The sequence below is a fragment of the Caretta caretta genome, chromosome 1, assembly GCF_965140235.1.
Source record: "Caretta caretta isolate rCarCar2 chromosome 1, rCarCar1.hap1, whole genome shotgun sequence".
NCBI lineage: Eukaryota > Metazoa > Chordata > Testudines > Cheloniidae > Caretta > Caretta caretta.
Genome location: NC_134206.1, coordinates 286874786 through 286891952, shown reverse-complemented (window position 1 = coordinate 286891952; position 17167 = coordinate 286874786). Strand labels below are relative to the sequence as shown.

Genomic DNA, 17167 nt, shown 5'->3' with positions numbered 1-17167 from the left:
GGTGGATGTGCAGGTGAACGAGCCTCTGATAGTGTGGCTGATGTTATTAGGCCCTGTGATGGTGTCCCCTGAATAGATATGTGGGCACAATTGGCAACGGGCTTTGTTGCAAGGATAAGTTCCTGGGTTAGTGGTTCTGTTGTGTGGTATGTGGTTGTTGGTGAGTATTTGCTTCAGGTTGCGGGGCTGTCTGTAGGCAAGGACTGGCCTGTCTCCCAAGACTTGTGAGAGTGTTGGGTCATCCTTTAGGATAGGTTGTAGATCCTTAATAATGCGTTGGAGGGGTTTTAGTTGGGGGCTGAAGGTGACCGCTAGTGGCGTTCTGTTATTTTCTTTGTTAGGCCTGTCCTGTAGTAGGTAACTTCTGGGAACTCTTCTGGCTCTATCAATCTGTTTCTTTACTTCTGCAGGTGGGTATTGTAGTTGTAAGAAAGCTTGACAGAGATCTTGTAGGTGTTTGTCTCTGTCTGAGGGGTTGGAGCAAATGCGGTTGTATCGCAGAGCTTGGCTGTAGACGATGGATCGTGTGGTGTGGTCAGGGTGAAAGCTGGAGGCATGCAGGTAGGAATAGCGGTCAGTAGGTTTCCGGTATAGGGTGGTGTTTATGTGGCCATTGTTTATTAGCACTGTACACTACAGTGCTAATAAACAATGGCCACATAAACACCACCCTATACCGGAAACCTACTGACCGCTATTCCTACCTGCATGCCTCCAGCTTTCACCCTGACCACACCACACGATCCATCGTCTACAGCCAAGCTCTGCGATACAACCGCATTTGCTCCAACCCCTCAGACAGAGACAAACACCTACAAGATCTCTGTCAAGCTTTCTTACAACTACAATACCCACCTGCAGAAGTAAAGAAACAGATTGATAGAGCCAGAAGAGTTCCCAGAAGTTACCTACTACAGGACAGGCCTAACAAAGAAAATAACAGAACGCCACTAGCGGTCACCTTCAGCCCCCAACTAAAACCCCTCCAACGCATTATTAAGGATCTACAACCTATCCTAAAGGATGACCCAACACTCTCACAAGTCTTGGGAGACAGGCCAGTCCTTGCCTACAGACAGCCCCGCAACCTGAAGCAAATACTCACCAACAACCACATACCACACAACAGAACCACTAACCCAGGAACTTATCCTTGCAACAAAGCCCGTTGCCAATTGTGCCCACATATCTATTCAGGGGACACCATCACAGGGCCTAATAACATCAGCCACACTATCAGAGGCTCGTTCACCTGCACATCCACCAATGTGATATATGCCATCATGTGCCAGCAATGCCCCTCTGCCATGTACATTGGTCAAACTGGACAGTCTCTACGTAAAAGAATAAATGGACACAAATCAGATGTCAAGAATTATAACATTCATAAACCAGTCGGAGAACACTTCAATCTCTCTGGTCACGCAATCACAGACATGAAGGTCGCTATCTTAAAACAAAAAAACTTCAAATCCAGACTCCAGCGAGAAACTGCTGAATTGGAATTCATTTGCAAATTGGATACTATTAATTTAGGCTTAAATAGAGACTGGGAGTGGCTAAGTCATTATGCAAGGTAGCCTGTTTCCTCTTGTTTTTTCCTACCCCCCCCCCCCAGATGTTCTGGTTTAACTTGGATTTAAACCTGGAGAGTGGTCAGTTTAGATGAGCTATTACCAGCAGGAGAGTGAGTTTGTGTGTGTATGGGGGTGGGGGGGATGTGAGAAAACCTTGATCTATGCAGGAAATAGCCCGACTTGATTATGTAAAGAGTTGTCACTTTGGATGGGCTAGCACCAGCAGGAGAGTGAATTTGTGTGGGGGGGTGGAGGGTGAGAAAACCTGGATTTGTGCTGGAAATGGCCCACCTGTTGATCACTTTAGATAAGCTATTACCAGCAGGACAGTGGGGTGGGAGGAGGTATTGTTTCATTATTTCTGTGTGTATATAAAGTCTGCTGCAGTTTCCACGGTAAACATCTGATGAAGTGAGCTGTGGCTCACGAAAGCTCATGCTCAAATAAATTGGTTAGTCTCTAAGGTGCCACAAGTACTCCTTTTCTTTTTGCGAAAACTTAGTAAGTAATCTAGCTAGATATGCGTTAGATTATGACTTCTTTAAATGGCTGAGAAAATAAGCTGTGCTGAATAGAATGGATATTCCAGTCTGTGTGTCTTTTTGTAATTTAAGGTTTTGCCTAAAGGGATTATCTATGTTTTGAATCTAATTACCCTGTAAGGTATTTACCATCCTGATTTTACAGAGGTGATTCTTTTTATTGTTACTTCTATTAAAATTCTTTTTTTTTCCCAAGAACTGAATGCTTTTTTTTATTGTTCTTAAGATCCAAGGGTTTGGGTCTGTGGTCACCTATGCAAATTGGTGAGGATTTTTATCAAACCTTCCCCAGGAAGTGGCATGCAAGGGTTGGGAGGCTTTTGGGGGGGAAGACGTTTCCAACTGGGCTCTTTCCTAATAAAATAAACCTGGATAAATTTTTGGTGGTGGCAGTGGAAGTCCAAGGGCAAAGGGTAAAATAGTTTATACCTTGGGGAAGTTTTAACCTTAGCTGGTAAAAGTAAGCTTAGGAGGTTTTCATGCAGGTCCCCACATCTGTACCCTAGAATTCAGAGTGGGGAAGGAACCTTGACAGAAGTATTTTAATTTTTAATACTTTATGAACAAGGGGAACAAACATTCAAAAATAAATTATAAAAATTGAAACCATGCTGAACTCATGAATTACATTAAAATCTTTATTTGTGAAAAGTGCCAGATTGATAGTCTTGGAGAATTAAATCCTGTACACTGAACAGATACAGCATCAGCAGGAACATGTGTGTGTGTGTGTGTGAGAGAGATTTTGTTTTTTAACATCACTTTACAAATGTGCTTCAATGCTGATCTAGAGGGACCAATTCTAGGGGTAAGGAAGTAGTTAAGACTGCAGACCCACAGCTTATTAATATATTTTTGGCATTTATAAATGCCGGAAAATAATGTCTGATGGGCTGGATGAGGCCCATGGGCCGTAGTTTGCTGACTTCTGAGCTAGAGGGAAAGAAATTGGCTGGCTGAATTTAGAGCCCTTCACCCAGAATCTTAAACAGTGAAGCTGGAATTTATTTGTAGGAAACGTTTGTCAGCTCATGGCTGGTAGTCCACATTGTGGACTACCAAGCCTTCATGGAAAAAGGTCATGTAGAGCTATAGGAGGACCTCTATAGCTGTTTATCTTTTCTCACAGATTGTTAATAGCTTAAAAAGCTAATCCATGGAGGTATGGGCTTTCCCTGGCATGAGGTATAGGTGGCCTTTAATGCAAGTATGACTAATGAGGGCAGCTGCCTCAAAGGTGCATGCATGCCCATAGGTGGTGTTGCTGCTTGCATCTAAGTTTCAAGGAAGTTTTAGAACCTGTCTTATATTAATTAAGAATTTGTGGAGCAGGTACTAGCTTCTTTGCAAAGGGTAAAAGAAAGGCCACACTGCATTCTCTTGAGCCTGTTTCTCACTTGAAGAAGGGACCTATAGACTTTAAGTCTCCACTTGAAAACAGACTTTCTTGTCAGTGATCATCTTCAAACAAGATCAGGAACCCACTGACAGAATATGTCTTAGCAGCACCAGAAGGCAAAGGATCCTAAGGTTCCTTTCAGCAAGCACCATAAAGCACCAATTACATTGACACACAATTTTGGTATGAGTGCTGTGTGTTGGACTCCACCCTGTTTATCTGAATTTCCCCAGTCTTGTTTTGCTGCATAACACAGTGAGTCACAGCAGCATGGGTCTACTCCATGTGACTGAAAGAATGTGAATAAAATTTAATTTAGTATAGCAGAGAAACAGAAAAGAATTGAATATTCAGTCTGGTCAGGATTTTTAGGCTGTTGACAGCAGAGGCAATGCAAAGAAGCACACTTCTCAGAACTTCAGCCCATCCTGCTTTTAGGCTATTTACTTTACCTGGACTTCCCACAAGTTCTCCTGAGCCTGATTTGACTCTTCAGAAGTCTCAAGTGGAGGTAAGAAATCATCCTGTGTCTTGGACTTCTAAGTACACATTATATCCACCGCCTCCTTCATGCATGCCTTGACTTCCTTGTTGTCTAGAATCTGGTGAAGCTACAGTAGAAGTCTTGCAGACATTGCTCCCACACCTAAGGTAAGACCTGCGAGCTGCTACAGTGAAAAAGGTTTCCAGACTTACCCCTGCCCCAGGTTGGACTGCAGTTGACTATTACTAATTAGGTCTGCCTAAACCTTTTTTTATATATAAATAATCATCCCCTTTTTGTAAATTTTTAAATTTCTTAACAATACAAAAAATTTTCATCATTTAAGAAACAAAACTAATTTATAATTGTTGGCCAAAGAGAGTGTGCCATTTCCATATGTGTCATAGATATGCAAAATACTGGTATAGAATATCATTAACCTATGCAACAAATTAAAGTTATTGTTCTGATAGAATTTTATGCTGAAAAAGTTTAAATCATAAAAATCCAGTGGGGATGTGCTGCATAAAGCTGTGAATGTGCTGCTCTGTGGTAATTTTGTTCTCCCCTGCATACTAAGGGTATGTCCAAAGTGCAGTTGGAGATGTGACTGCAGCACATGTAATTTTATAGTTGAGCTAGCTTTAATCTAGCTAGGCCAGGTACCAATAATCGTGAAGCCACAGCAGCAGCAGCAGTTAGCTGCCCAAATATGTACCAAGGCTCCCTGGCGAGCTTTGCTGCTTCGGGCCCTGAGCATAGGCGTGCGCACGGAGTGTGCCCAGGCACACCCTAATCAGGGCCACCCCAAGCGCAAAAAAAAGGGGGGGGGGGTGGCCAGACTGCCGGAGATGGAGGGCGAGGGAGTCTGGGGTAGGGTGGGCCCCGGCTCGGCCTCTCTTCTTCCACCCCCCGCCGGCTCTTCCCTGCAGGGGCAGAAGCTTGGTGGTGCTGCGTGCCCCAAGCTCTGTCCTGCTGCTCCACGGCAGCCAGCAGCCAAGCTCCTGCCTCTTCCCCCAGCATGCTGCGTACTCGCCCCTCCTCCTCTCACTCTATCCCTGCCCCCGATCAGCTGTGTGCTGGGGAGAGAGAGGAGGATGTGGGTGGAGAAGGGCGGGGGCAGAGCCTTGCGGAAGAGGGTGGAATTGGGGTATATCCTTTCCAGACCCCTGCTGTGAACCACTCAGGGCAGAGGGCTGGGAGCACCCCCATGACCCCAGCCCACCTCCCCAGCCCTGACCCCTGCAACCCCCACACCAGCCCTCTGCCCTGACTCCTGCTCCCCCCTCACACACACCCAGTCCTCTGCCCTGAATCCGGTACCCTCCCCCCATGACCCTAGCCCTGACTCCTGCACCCAGTGATTTCCCTATACCCCCACTGAATTTCTCCAACACCCTTTCCCCCCTCCAGTTTTGTGAACTAGTTACATGCCAATTTAGTGACTGTTTGGAAATTTGAATTGAAATTTAAACATTAATAACACTTTAAAAGCATATACAGTGTATGATAAAATACATGTATCTGAAAAAGTATTATAGATTTGAAAAGTATGAACATGGACTAGCTTCCTTATACAGTTGTTTTTTATAACAATGTCGGTGCATTCATCTTGATGATGTTGGCCAACCTAATAATTTCAAATGATGATTTGTAAGCAAAGTCTAAATGAGCTCTCCCTGACAGCTAGTGATGAGCTGGGCTGTGGGGAAAGGCTTCAAGACCAGATTATATTTACATTCACACCTAATCTACCTAGGTATCCAGCAAACAGAGCCCAAGTGATAGATTTTGGCTGGGGTTGGGTTACAAATCACTTGAATGGGGGTGGGGGATGAAATCTTGTTCTTATTGTATGAGTAAAGGACAGTAGAACTGTACTTAGCCTGTGTTGATTGAGGTCATTAAGAGAGAGGATGGGGACCTGTCTCACTCCATTGTTTAAAGACAGCTGATTAGGCTCCATAGATAGTCTTTTGTTCTGTTAAGTGACCACTGCAGCTGAAATCACTGATGATCAGGTCTAAGTGATTAGTCCTGCTGTGGCGACAGTGTTTCTGTGGAAGAGACAGCCCAGACTGCACTAGCTGCGAGGTTCCCCCACTGAGAGCTCAGCTGAAATCACTGAGAGCTGTGTGGAACCTCAAGAGACCAACTCCCAGAGGTCACAGTGGCAAGTGGCAGCAGAAGGTGACTGTGCAGGGCCATTGGCAACAGAGCTATAGAATGAACGGTGGCACAACAAACAGCAGTGGCCAGAGCAAACAGTGAGCAGCTGGAGGAACGAGAAAGGTGCCTTCTTGCCCCCTACCTGGGAGGTGTATTCACATGAAAGCACTTCTGAACTCTGAGTCTCCACTGACCAACGGCAACACCGGTGAGTGGGGTGCGGTGGAGGGAAAAATGAGGGGCACGTTAAACAAACATTTGTTTGTTGGACTATATTTCAGTGACTTTGCTCCACAATGCTAGATTTGTGACTGGGAATGGAAACTTATGTTTCCTAGTAGGCCAAGATTTTTAAAATGCATTTGCCAAGGTTGTTATCTCACATTGTTGCTATCTTGAGAGGTCATTATGTTGCGGAGTTTCTGTACTAAACATTTTTATTATAATTAATTTTTTACATAAGAATGGTCAAACTGGGTCAGACCAATGGTCCATATAGCCCAGTATCCTGTTTCTGACAGTGATCAAGGCCAGGTGCTTCAGAGGGAATGAACAGAACAGGTAATCATCAAGTGATCCATCCCTGTTGCCCATTCCCAGCTTCTGGCAAACAGGCTAGGGACACTCAGAGCATGGTGTTGCATCCCTCCCAATCCTGGCTAATAGCCACTGATGAACCTATTTTCCAGGAATTTATCTAGTTCTTTTTTTTAATCCTGTTATAGTTTTGGTCTTCACAGCATCTCCTGGCAAAGAGTTCCACGGGTTGACTTTGTTGTGTGAAGAAGTACTTCCTTTTGGTTCTTTTAAAACCTGCTGCCTATTAATTTCATTGGGTGACTGCTAGTTCTTGTGTTATGTGAAGGATTAAATAACATTTCCTTCACTTTCTTCACACCAGTCAAGATTTTATAGACCTCTATCATATCCCCCCTTAGTCGTCTCTTTTCTAAGCTGAAAATTCCCAGTCATTTTAATCTCTCCTCCTGTTTCATACCCCTAATCATTTTAGTTGCCCATCTCTGTACCTTTTCCAATTCCAATATATCTTTTTTTGGGATGGGGTGACCAGATCTGCACACAGTATTCAAGGTGTGCACGTACCATGGATTTATACAGAGGCAATATGATATTTTTCTGTCCTTTTAATTATTCCCAACATCCTGTTTGCTTTTTGACTGCTGCTGCACATTGAGTGGATGTTTTCAGAGAACTATCCACAAGGACTCCAAGATCTTTCTGGAGTGTTAACAGCTAATTCAGACTCCATCATTTTGTATGTATAGTTGAGATTGTTTTCCAATGTAGGTTACTTTACATTTTTCAACACTGAATTTCATCTGCCATTTTGTCACACAGTCACCCAGTTTTGTGAGATCCCTTTGTAGCTCATCGCAGTCTGCCTGGGACTTAACTATCTTGAATAGTTTTGTATCATCTGTAAATTTTGCCACCTCACTGTTTACCCATTTTTCCAGATCATTTATGAATATGTTGAACAGTAATGGTCCCAGTACCAACCCCTCAGGGATACCACTATTTTTATCTCTCTCCATTCTGAAAACTGATAATTTATTCCTACTCTTGTTTCCCATCTTTTAACAGTTACTCATCCATGAGAGGACTTTCCTCTTATCCTATGATGGCTTACTTTTCAAAAGTCAATTTAAATTAAATAATTTTTTTTAAATTATATTTTTTTAGAAATCTAGACCTGTTATGTGTTTTGGTGTAATTTGCATTATCCTTATGTTAAATTTGCATTGTCCTAACAAGACATTTACTTTATTCATATCTCTTTTATAGGTTGCAGGTCAAAGTGAAAATGAAAAGACAAAAAAACATTTTTTTTCACTCAAAGGCCTCAAAAACTAACCAAGGTGAAGAACACATCAAGAACATATCAACATGTCATCTGAAGGTTCAAGTGGTATATCTACATCCGACCAGCCCGAAGCACAAATACAGCTACCTACTGAAGAAACAGTGTCTCCAAAACCTAAAGGCATTTCCCGATGTTCGTCAGTCAAAGTGTTCCCATATATTGAAGTTACAAAAGATGGCTACTGGTGCACCTCTTGCAAAAAAGCTTACGAAGAAGGAAAGTTTCCCAATGCTATAATTGGTAAAAGTGGAGGATTGGTTTGTCAAACCGATCAGCAAAGCCAATGCTGACAAACTACATGAAAAGGCTGCAAAACACCAGGCTGCTGGAGTGCACCAACATGCAGAAAGCCTTCTAAGCCCACTTTCAAAGCCAATTTTAGAAGTACTTAATGAGGCTGTTAAGAATGCTGGAGACACAACACAGTTCATGTGAACCAACATGGCCGTGGCCTCCTACTGTCTATTTAGGCAAGAGATGCCGCACACTGCAAACGGGAGGCCAACGTTAAGTGCATTGTCACTTGTTCATCCTGAAGCTGAACACTGGTTCCGAACAGGACCAGCAAATGCTCACTATCTGTCTGCAAGAAACTCAACTGACTGGCTAGAAGCATGGAGTGTAACAGCAAAAGACTCAACAGTTGAAAAAGTGAAGAACTCTCTCACCACATTCAAAAAATTGGCATACATGGCTGATGAATGCACCGATGCAAATGATCATCAAGTATTAAGTCACTGTGTACGTTATCTTGATGTCAGTGGTAGGCCAGTAGATGCATTTCTAGATGTTCAAGTTATAGAAGACACATCGGCTGCATCTGTGACAACCCACATCTTAGAGTTAAATGCTTGTCAACTGGACCCCAGACAGATGTCTGCTTGTGAATTTGATGGAGCTGCAAACTTCTCTGGAAGACACGGTGGAGTACAAGCTTTGCTCAGAGAAAATTATAACCCTAATCTCTCCTATACACACTGCAGAGGCCATCTACTCCAACTAGCGCTAGTAAGAGCTGCAGAATCTTCAAAAGACATTAAAAAAGCTATAAATGTAATGTCTTCGTTATATTCTTTTTTCAGCAAGAGTCCAAAAAGACTTACTATCTTGGAAAATATAGAAGATCCACTGGGACTGAAGTTAAAATTAGTCCAACCTAGGAAAACCCGCTGGCTTTCCCATGAGCAATCCTTGGCTGTTGTCTTAAAATTACTCCAGCCGTTATTACTGGCTTTGGAAAGTATCTACCAAGATGGGATGGATCTAAGTAGTGAGGCTGGTGGATTACTTTTGCTACTACATTCAGAGAAGACTATTGCCATTCTCTCTCTCGTAAGTCTACTGTTGAAACCAATTGGGTCATTAAACAATGCCATCCAGGCATCTGCTACAACAGTAGTAGATCTTTGTCCAGCAATAGAAGCTACATTTGGATCAATTAGAGAGCTATCCATTGAAAAAGTACTGGAAGAAGCAAAGACTTCAGTCCAGAAGTTGACTAATGAAGGCATTTATATTGAATCCTAAAGTGAAGAGGACAAGAAGTGTTTGTTAAGACAACTGAAAAAGTGCACAGACTTGATTCTTAAAAACCTACAACAGCGACTTCTAGATTCTACTCCACCTCTACGTAGCTTTTACAGATGCCTGTCCTATAAAACACCAACAGTTGAGTGGATTGAGGCACTACCAGCAATGGGGCTGCCATGTGCTCAGGACAGAATAGAGAATTTGAACACAGAGTGGAATATCATACAACGAATGAATGAAGATTTGACTTCAACTTCTTTTTTATCATCACTAGTGGCTCGACCTGATCTTTTTGTTCTGTTTCCTGGGATGAGAGAAGTAGAAATTCATCTCTTGCTACTCCCAGTCACAACAGCTACAGCTAAGCGTTCTTTTTCATTGTTGAATAGAATTTTGTATTCTGAAAGAAGTCACCTCCTGCCTGATCATGTGAATGAACTAATGAGCATATCAGTTGAAGGAATGGAAGTACTGGGTACACAAGAAGCTACCAAAGATGAACGCATTGCATTTAAGAAGTTCATTAACAGAGTTGTGCAAAATTATAACAAGAAACAAAGAAGGATGTAGACGTAGTGCTTCATAGAAGGCTTCAGTAGCCAAGTTTCATTTGTGTGATGATTTATAAACATGAGTTAAATCTAATAAAATGGTCATGAAACATTTTTCAGTTTTTACTATGGTGCATACAGCCCACCTTCACCCTCACAGTCTCACCCCTTATTGGCCCTGACACCAGCCCCACCCCCTGTAAATTCGAACACCCCCCCTAATTTCAATTCAATTCAGTCCCCCACACCTTATGTCCTAACTCCTGCACCCCCCCACACATCCCCACCCCAACCCTGAGCACCAAACAGGGAGCTTCTGCGCCCTCCCGCCCACATATCCACCTGCACCCCTCACAAAATGGGAGCTGCCCCAGGTAAGCGCTCGACACCCCAACCTCCTGCCCCAATGCTGAGCCCCCTCCCTCATTCTAGCTCCTGGCCAAACCCTGCACCCCAATCCCCAGCTTGCTCTACACCCTAACTCCCTCCCAGACCCTGCATCCCTAGCCCTGTACTCAGTGCACCCCCACCTTCAGCTTGGTGCGGAGAGAGACAGAGAGAATGGGCTAGAACCAGGGAGAAGGTAGGTACCCACTCTATGTGGGCAGGAGTGTGGGGGGATCCTGTTTACACCCTCCCTAGCCCTGCTGCACTTGTAGTTTACCCCCAGCCCCTCCCTTGCTCCAGGGACCAACCCTAGTTCCCGCCCCACTGTGCTTTTGCCACCGGCCCCTGCCTTGCTCCAGACAGCAGGGGCTAATCCTCCCCCCATGCCCCACTGTGCTCCTCTTTCCCCTGGCTCCTACCTCACTCCAGCTGGTGACCAATTCCCCCCATGCCCCACTGTGCTCTTGTCCCTGGCCCCTGCATCGCTCCAGCTGGGGACCAATCCTTCCCCCCCCCCCCCCCCCGCATCTCCACCATGCCCAGCTGTTAGGGTGGATAAAAAATCAATGACTTTAAAAAAAAATTGGTTTTTTGAGGAAAAAACATATCTAAAGATAGATACATTATATCTCATCATGGAATAAGGATTATAAATTCTAATTCTATAGTATGAGACAATATATTAATGTAATGTTTAAGAAAAGTTTTGTAAATGAGTTCTAATAGTTCATGGATTAGGGACCCAATTTTATGGGGTTCCACAGGTTTCTGTATAGATTATTTAGGTTAATCTTTCTATCTACCCAGTGGGACTCAGTGCTCAGTCTAGAAGATACCATCAGAAATGCTTAATTTTGCAGTTGTATTATGCAATAAGTGCCGAATTGTGTAATATAGATGTTGTAGAAATGTATAGAAAGCCCGCATTCGCTTGCAGCATGTATCCCCTCCCCCTCCGCATTACCATTGGTCCTCCCCTCCCCCTCCAACTACTATTCTAGAAAATTCTTTGACCTATATAAGCGGCCGCATCAGGCGTGCCCAGCGCAGTGTCTACAGTGTTTGTAATCTTTGTTGCGTGTACTCTACTGAAATAGCATAACAAGCCCGTGGCTTTAAGTTTTAATTCAATGGTATGATACCCCCTTTTAATTTTAAAATATGGATCGGTTCGTTGTTAATATAAGAAAAGGAGCAGACAAACTGAATTATAACGAATGTGCTGATAGTAGTGCAAATACCTCGGACTCCTCAGTTAAGAACTTACATGAAGATAATGCCACCACCAGTTCCAGTGCGTGCAATAAACTGAGTAATGACCAACAGAAACAGACTTTGTCTCTTAGTTCAGGTCAGTGTAGTTCCTATTCAAAGCCATCAAACATTCCATCTGACGAACCGGTCTGTGATATTCCAAAAAATAGATTAGAACGCCAGTCTTGATTATCTAGAGGTCCTTATCAGCCTAGATTGAGTATGTTTCCTAGAAGTAAAATAGGGAATAAACAAAAGTTTTCAGTCCGATTAGTATGAAAAGTATAGGTGGTTAGAATATAGCCCATCAAAGAACGCAGCATTTTGCTTTTACTGCCGTTTCCTCTCCTCTAATGATGCAGCAAACAAAGGCCACACTGATCCAGCATTCATTGATAAGGGATTCAGAAACTGGCATAGGGCTAATGAATGTTTTTAAAACAACCAACTGTCAAAAAATCATGTGTTGAGCTGTTCTTCATGGTCAAGTTTTAATGAAGGGACACCTACTGATGTATTGTTGGATGAGAGCAAGCAGGCTTATCTGTCTAAACAAGAAGAAGAACGGTACCATAACCGAAGTGTAATGGAGCAACTGATTGACATTGTTCTGTGTTTGGCGAAAGGTGGGAGACCATTCAGGGGTTTGAGAGAGGTTTATTTCTAAATCTTGTCAATATGCTCCAAAAATATGATCCCATAATGGCAAAGTATGTGCAACAATCTCCTTGAAACGCTACCTATCAGAGTAATCGCATCCAAAATGATTTAATTGTAGCCTTGCACAACATTGTCCAACAAAAGATTGTGTCTTCACTAAATGGAAAAATGGTCTCAATAATTGCTGACGACACTACTGACTGAGGACACCATGAACAGATGTCCATTGTGGTGCGGTATTTTGACAATGAAAAACAGTCCAGTTGAACATTTTGTCTGTTCAGACACTATTAACAGTTGATGCTCAGTCAATTTTTACCAGTTAAATGATGTCCTTGGCATTCTTAAAATTGACCATCAGTAATGTCTGTCTGTTTTGATGGCACATCTACTATGTCTGGATGTACTGTGGGAGTTCAAATGAAATGTGAAGAAAGAAACAGTGAAATACCCTATGTACACTGCTATGCGCATTGTTTGAACCTTGTCCTAGAAGATGCATGCACTGCAAGTAAACAAAACAGAACTGTCTTTGATTTTTTTTCGTGTTATTCAGACTCTTTACGCCCTCATGGAGGGGAGAGTCCTGTGCGACATGCAGTAATGGAGAAGATTTCACAAGAAGTAGGATCCCAGTTGAAGACTTTGAAGTCCCTGTCCAAACACAAGATGGGCATGCAGAGCAGAAGCAGTGGCTGCTGTAAAACAAAACTACTCCATCATTTTACAAGCTTTACAAGAGATTATCGAAACAACTTGCCTTGCTGACGCTAAAATAAAAGCCAGGGGCTTTATCCATGAACTAAATTCATTCAAGTTCATCTTTGCCCTTCACATGATGCACCCTATTCTCCAGATGGTGGTAAAAATGAGTAAGGCTCTTTAATGACAGGGGTGATAAGCCTTGTGTAACTCTTTGGCTGTGATGAGAAATGGCCCAGAATATTTTCAATCTATTTTCAATGACAGTGTGAAAATGTGTGTAGAGAACGATATATCGATTCCTCCAGTTAAGAAGAGAAAAAGTCCACTCGTATAGATGACGCGTTTGAGTCCCAGCATCACTTTGATACAAAAGAGGCGCAGGAGAGAATAACTTCATTTTCCCCCACTCCTAGACTCCATGATTACCTGCATTGACCAGCGATTTGATCAGGAGACTTGTAAAATTGTGATTGCAATGGGAAAACTGCTGAGCTTAGACATTGGCAGGGATGATATGAGAATCATTGCCAACAAATTTAAAGTGTCCTTGGATGAGTTGGAAGCTGATGTCGGATTGCTTCGGGGTTATGACGGATCTGTTCCTAAAGGTAGCACTACGAACACCACCAGCGAGAGGCTTGATTGGCTAAAGGAATTGGATCGGTCTTCCATGTTCCAGGCCTTTTACAAATCTATTCAATGCTTTGCAGTCTTACCTGTTACAAGCTGTTCACATGAAAGAGCCTTTTCAAAACTAGCGCATGTAAAAAACAAACTAAGAAGTACAATGTCCTAGCAGAGCCTCGCCTCACTCGTGATTTTGTACATTGAATGAGAATTGGCTTCGTCAGTTAATTACAATGATTGAGGAATTTAAATCCATAACACCTGGTGAGCAACATCTCATCCTCTAGGACAGGAAGATGAAGAAACCTTAACCTATTTGGGTTAGCTCATTATCTGGTTAAAGATAAAGATCATGAAAATCGACTATCTTTGTATACGCCTGGTTATCACTACAGCAAACATTTGGTATTTTGTGTCTCATTTTTTAAGTTTGTATTTTTTTAAGTAAAGTTTACTTTTTAATTTAAAAAACATTAAGTTGAGTTAAGTTTTAGTTTCTTTAGTTTGTTTGATGAATAAAAATGTCCTTTATGATTTGAGTATTCAATAAATGTTCTCCTTTAAAAAAATAAATAAATAAAATTCCCTGGGTGCACACCCTAATGCAATGTGCTGCGCACGCCTATGGCCCTGAGCCAGCTAGATTAAAGCTAGCTCAGCTACCTATACTGTAATCACACCTCCAGTTGCACTGTAGCCATACCCTATCTAGGGCAAGCCACAATTTTGCAGGAAAGCTACACATTGCACAGATTTATTCAGGACATATGCACTGAATTTTGTGACAATGTTAACTGATTATGAAACATTTAAGTCTTAAATTTACTTCATCTTAGTCTCAAGTTCACACTTCAAATGAACACAGAAGGTGCAGGGGAGGGCAACTTCACACATGATGATTATGATTCTGTGGGGAAAGATTCCTGATTTGCAAGATTGTCGGAATAGGTGGCGAACACATCCAGCACAGTTTGAGCTCTGCATGGCAGGTACCTTTGCTGCAAGCCTCCCCAAGTCTCAAAGTACTGCAGTGCCTGCTGCCAGTTCTCCTCACTTAAGTCCTGTATAGAGGAGCAGTTTAGCCATTTCTTTTGGCCTCAGCCTGAATGGTAAAACTCAATTGAGATAATTGCCTTTGAGCAACAGTGCGTGGGGATGGTGATTGTTCTGTTTGCACTACTTTTAATCTGCAAGCATCTTATTGCTGCCTGTGCTTTTAAAGGGTAGCAGCAGGCAAAAGACAGGAGCCAACTGAGGAAGACCTAGAACAAATGAAGAATAAAACACTAGGGAGAAAGCAAAATTGCAGGCAAAGGAGCTCCAGAACAGAAGGTAGTATTTATAGATTTATGGATGCACAAGTGCTGGTAACTAGTGGAGTTCCTCAAGGATGGACCTTAAGACCGATCTTATTTAATATTTATATTAATGACTTTAGCACACTTCTACTTTTTGTGCCAATGATACAAAGTTGGAAGGCGTTGTCCATACAGAGGAACTAGATGTCCTTTAAGACTGGAGTAACAGAAATGGGATGGAATTTAATAGGACGAAGTGCAAGGGTCTAATAATTTCTGCTACAAGCTGGGGGCTCATCGGTGGGAAGTTACAGAGGAGGAGAGGGATCTGCATATGTAGGTCAATCATAGGATAATTGAAGCACCACTCTGATGTGGCTGTGAAAAAGGAAAATGTGATCTATGATGTATTAAATGAGGCATTTCCAGTAGAGAGAGAAATATTAATGCCATTGTACAAGGCACAAGTAAGACCTCATTTGGACAATTCTGGTCACTCATGTTCAAGAAAGATTAATTCAAACTACAACAGGTGTAGAGAAGAGCTACTTCGGTGATCAGGGGAGTGGAGTGTCTATCTTATGAGAGAAGATTGGAAGAGCTTGGCTTGTTTAGCCTCGCACAATGAAGGCTGAGAGGTGATATGATTGTTCTCCAGAAATACATTGGGGGTAAACACCAAGGAGGTTGAAGAGCTGTTTGAGCTAACAGACAATTTTGGCACAAGAACAAATGTGTGTAAACTGGCTATGAACAAATTCAGCCTGGAAATTAGAAGAAGTTTTCTAACCATCAGAGGAGAGAGGTTCTGGAACATTCTCCCACGAGGAGTTGTAGGGGTAAGCAACTTAATTAGTTTTGAGAAAGAGCAGGACAAATTTATGAGTGGGATTGTATGACAGGGTTGCATGTCACGGTGGAGGGCAGGGTGCGTCAGCCCTGCGAGTTGCTTCTGGTTCCTAAGATTTCAGGCTTCAGGGCTTCAGCCAATCAGCTGCAGGGGTCAGGAAGAGATTCCCCTTCTCCCCCAATGCATTCTTCTTTTTCTTGTCTCCTTCTGGAGCACTAGGGATGGCCACAGCTGGAGATGGGACACTGGTGTGGTGGTACAGTACTCTGAGGTGGCACTGAGCATTCTGTCTCACATGCTTGTCTGGCTGGTTCTTGCTTCTGTGCTCAGGGTCTAACTGATTGCCATATGTGGGGTCAGGAAGCAGTTTCCCCCAGATCAAATTGTCAGTGACCTTGGGGGCGGGTTCACCTTCCTATGCAGCATAGAGAGCAGGTCACTTGCCAGGATTATCTGAATATGTCTCACTTAATCAATTCCCTGCCACTGCAGGGACCTTGTGCACTGGTGCACTTCAGTATCTCCTCTTCTGTCTGGCACATAATAGTCTAATCACCTGTGGGCTGTAATACCTTGATCTATTTTCAGTTGTTGGGTTTAGTGTATGGGTGGTGTTGGTGGCCTGTGGGACACATGGATCAGACTAGATGATGTGGTGGTTCCTCTGGCCTTAACCTGTGATTCTCTGACAAATAGATTTATACTGCAACTTGACAAAACGCCAAATTGTGGGGTTACTTTACAGGATTGGACATTGAGGCCCAGACAGTATTGCTACCTGAAGAGCCAGAATAAAAGCTTCCCCAGAAATACCGAGTGTGTAAAGGTTTATATTTGTAATCTAAATTACAAAATAAGATTGGGCAAATCATATGCCTTACCAGTGTGGGGGGTTTGTTTTATATCAAGTTTTGACTGTTAGTAAATTACATGTCCTGGAAACTCACAAATATTTGGACTTCATGTATATCATTGACTAAGACAAATAAAAATATAGAAACAGTAAGTAAAACTAAATTTGGGAAGATTGGAGCAAGTAGCTAATAGCAAATAGCAAAGCTAATGTGCGGAATAAAAATAAGCCTAATTAAAATGAATACATTCTGCAGAGATTCTCAACTCCTTACTATGAATCTCACCCACAGACAGATATTTTTCAGGACTTTATTTAGACAATGAAGAAAAAGCCTAAATTTGCCCTCCATTCAAGGAGAGGGAAGGTGGCAATTCCCCCAAGTTTATACAGTAT

The 17167-nt window shown here is 42.7% G+C and overlaps 2 protein-coding genes across 3 annotated transcripts in view; both read left to right on the top strand.

The window, feature by feature from the left end:
• Positions 1-3799: 3799 nt before the first annotated feature.
• The window catches only part of TMEM19 (transmembrane protein 19), a 48530-nt gene continuing 35162 nt past the window's right edge, over positions 3800-17167 (top strand). Inside the window, exons 1-2 of one of the 2 annotated variants that reach the window (XM_048835770.2) lie at positions 3800-4029; positions 4118-4169. The gene's annotated coding sequence lies outside the window, so the exon portion shown is untranslated. The remainder of the gene's footprint in view (positions 4030-4117; positions 4170-17167) is intronic. The other variant, XM_048835771.2, reaches the window with a different exon arrangement.
• LOC142068273 (zinc finger MYM-type protein 1-like) lies at positions 5973-10251 on the top strand. Its single transcript, XM_075124779.1, has 2 exons — positions 5973-6379; positions 7978-10251. Exon 2 carries the CDS (start codon positions 8498-8500, stop codon positions 9581-9583), a length of 1086 nt encoding a protein of 361 aa, XP_074980880.1. The 5' UTR covers positions 5973-6379; positions 7978-8497; the 3' UTR covers positions 9584-10251.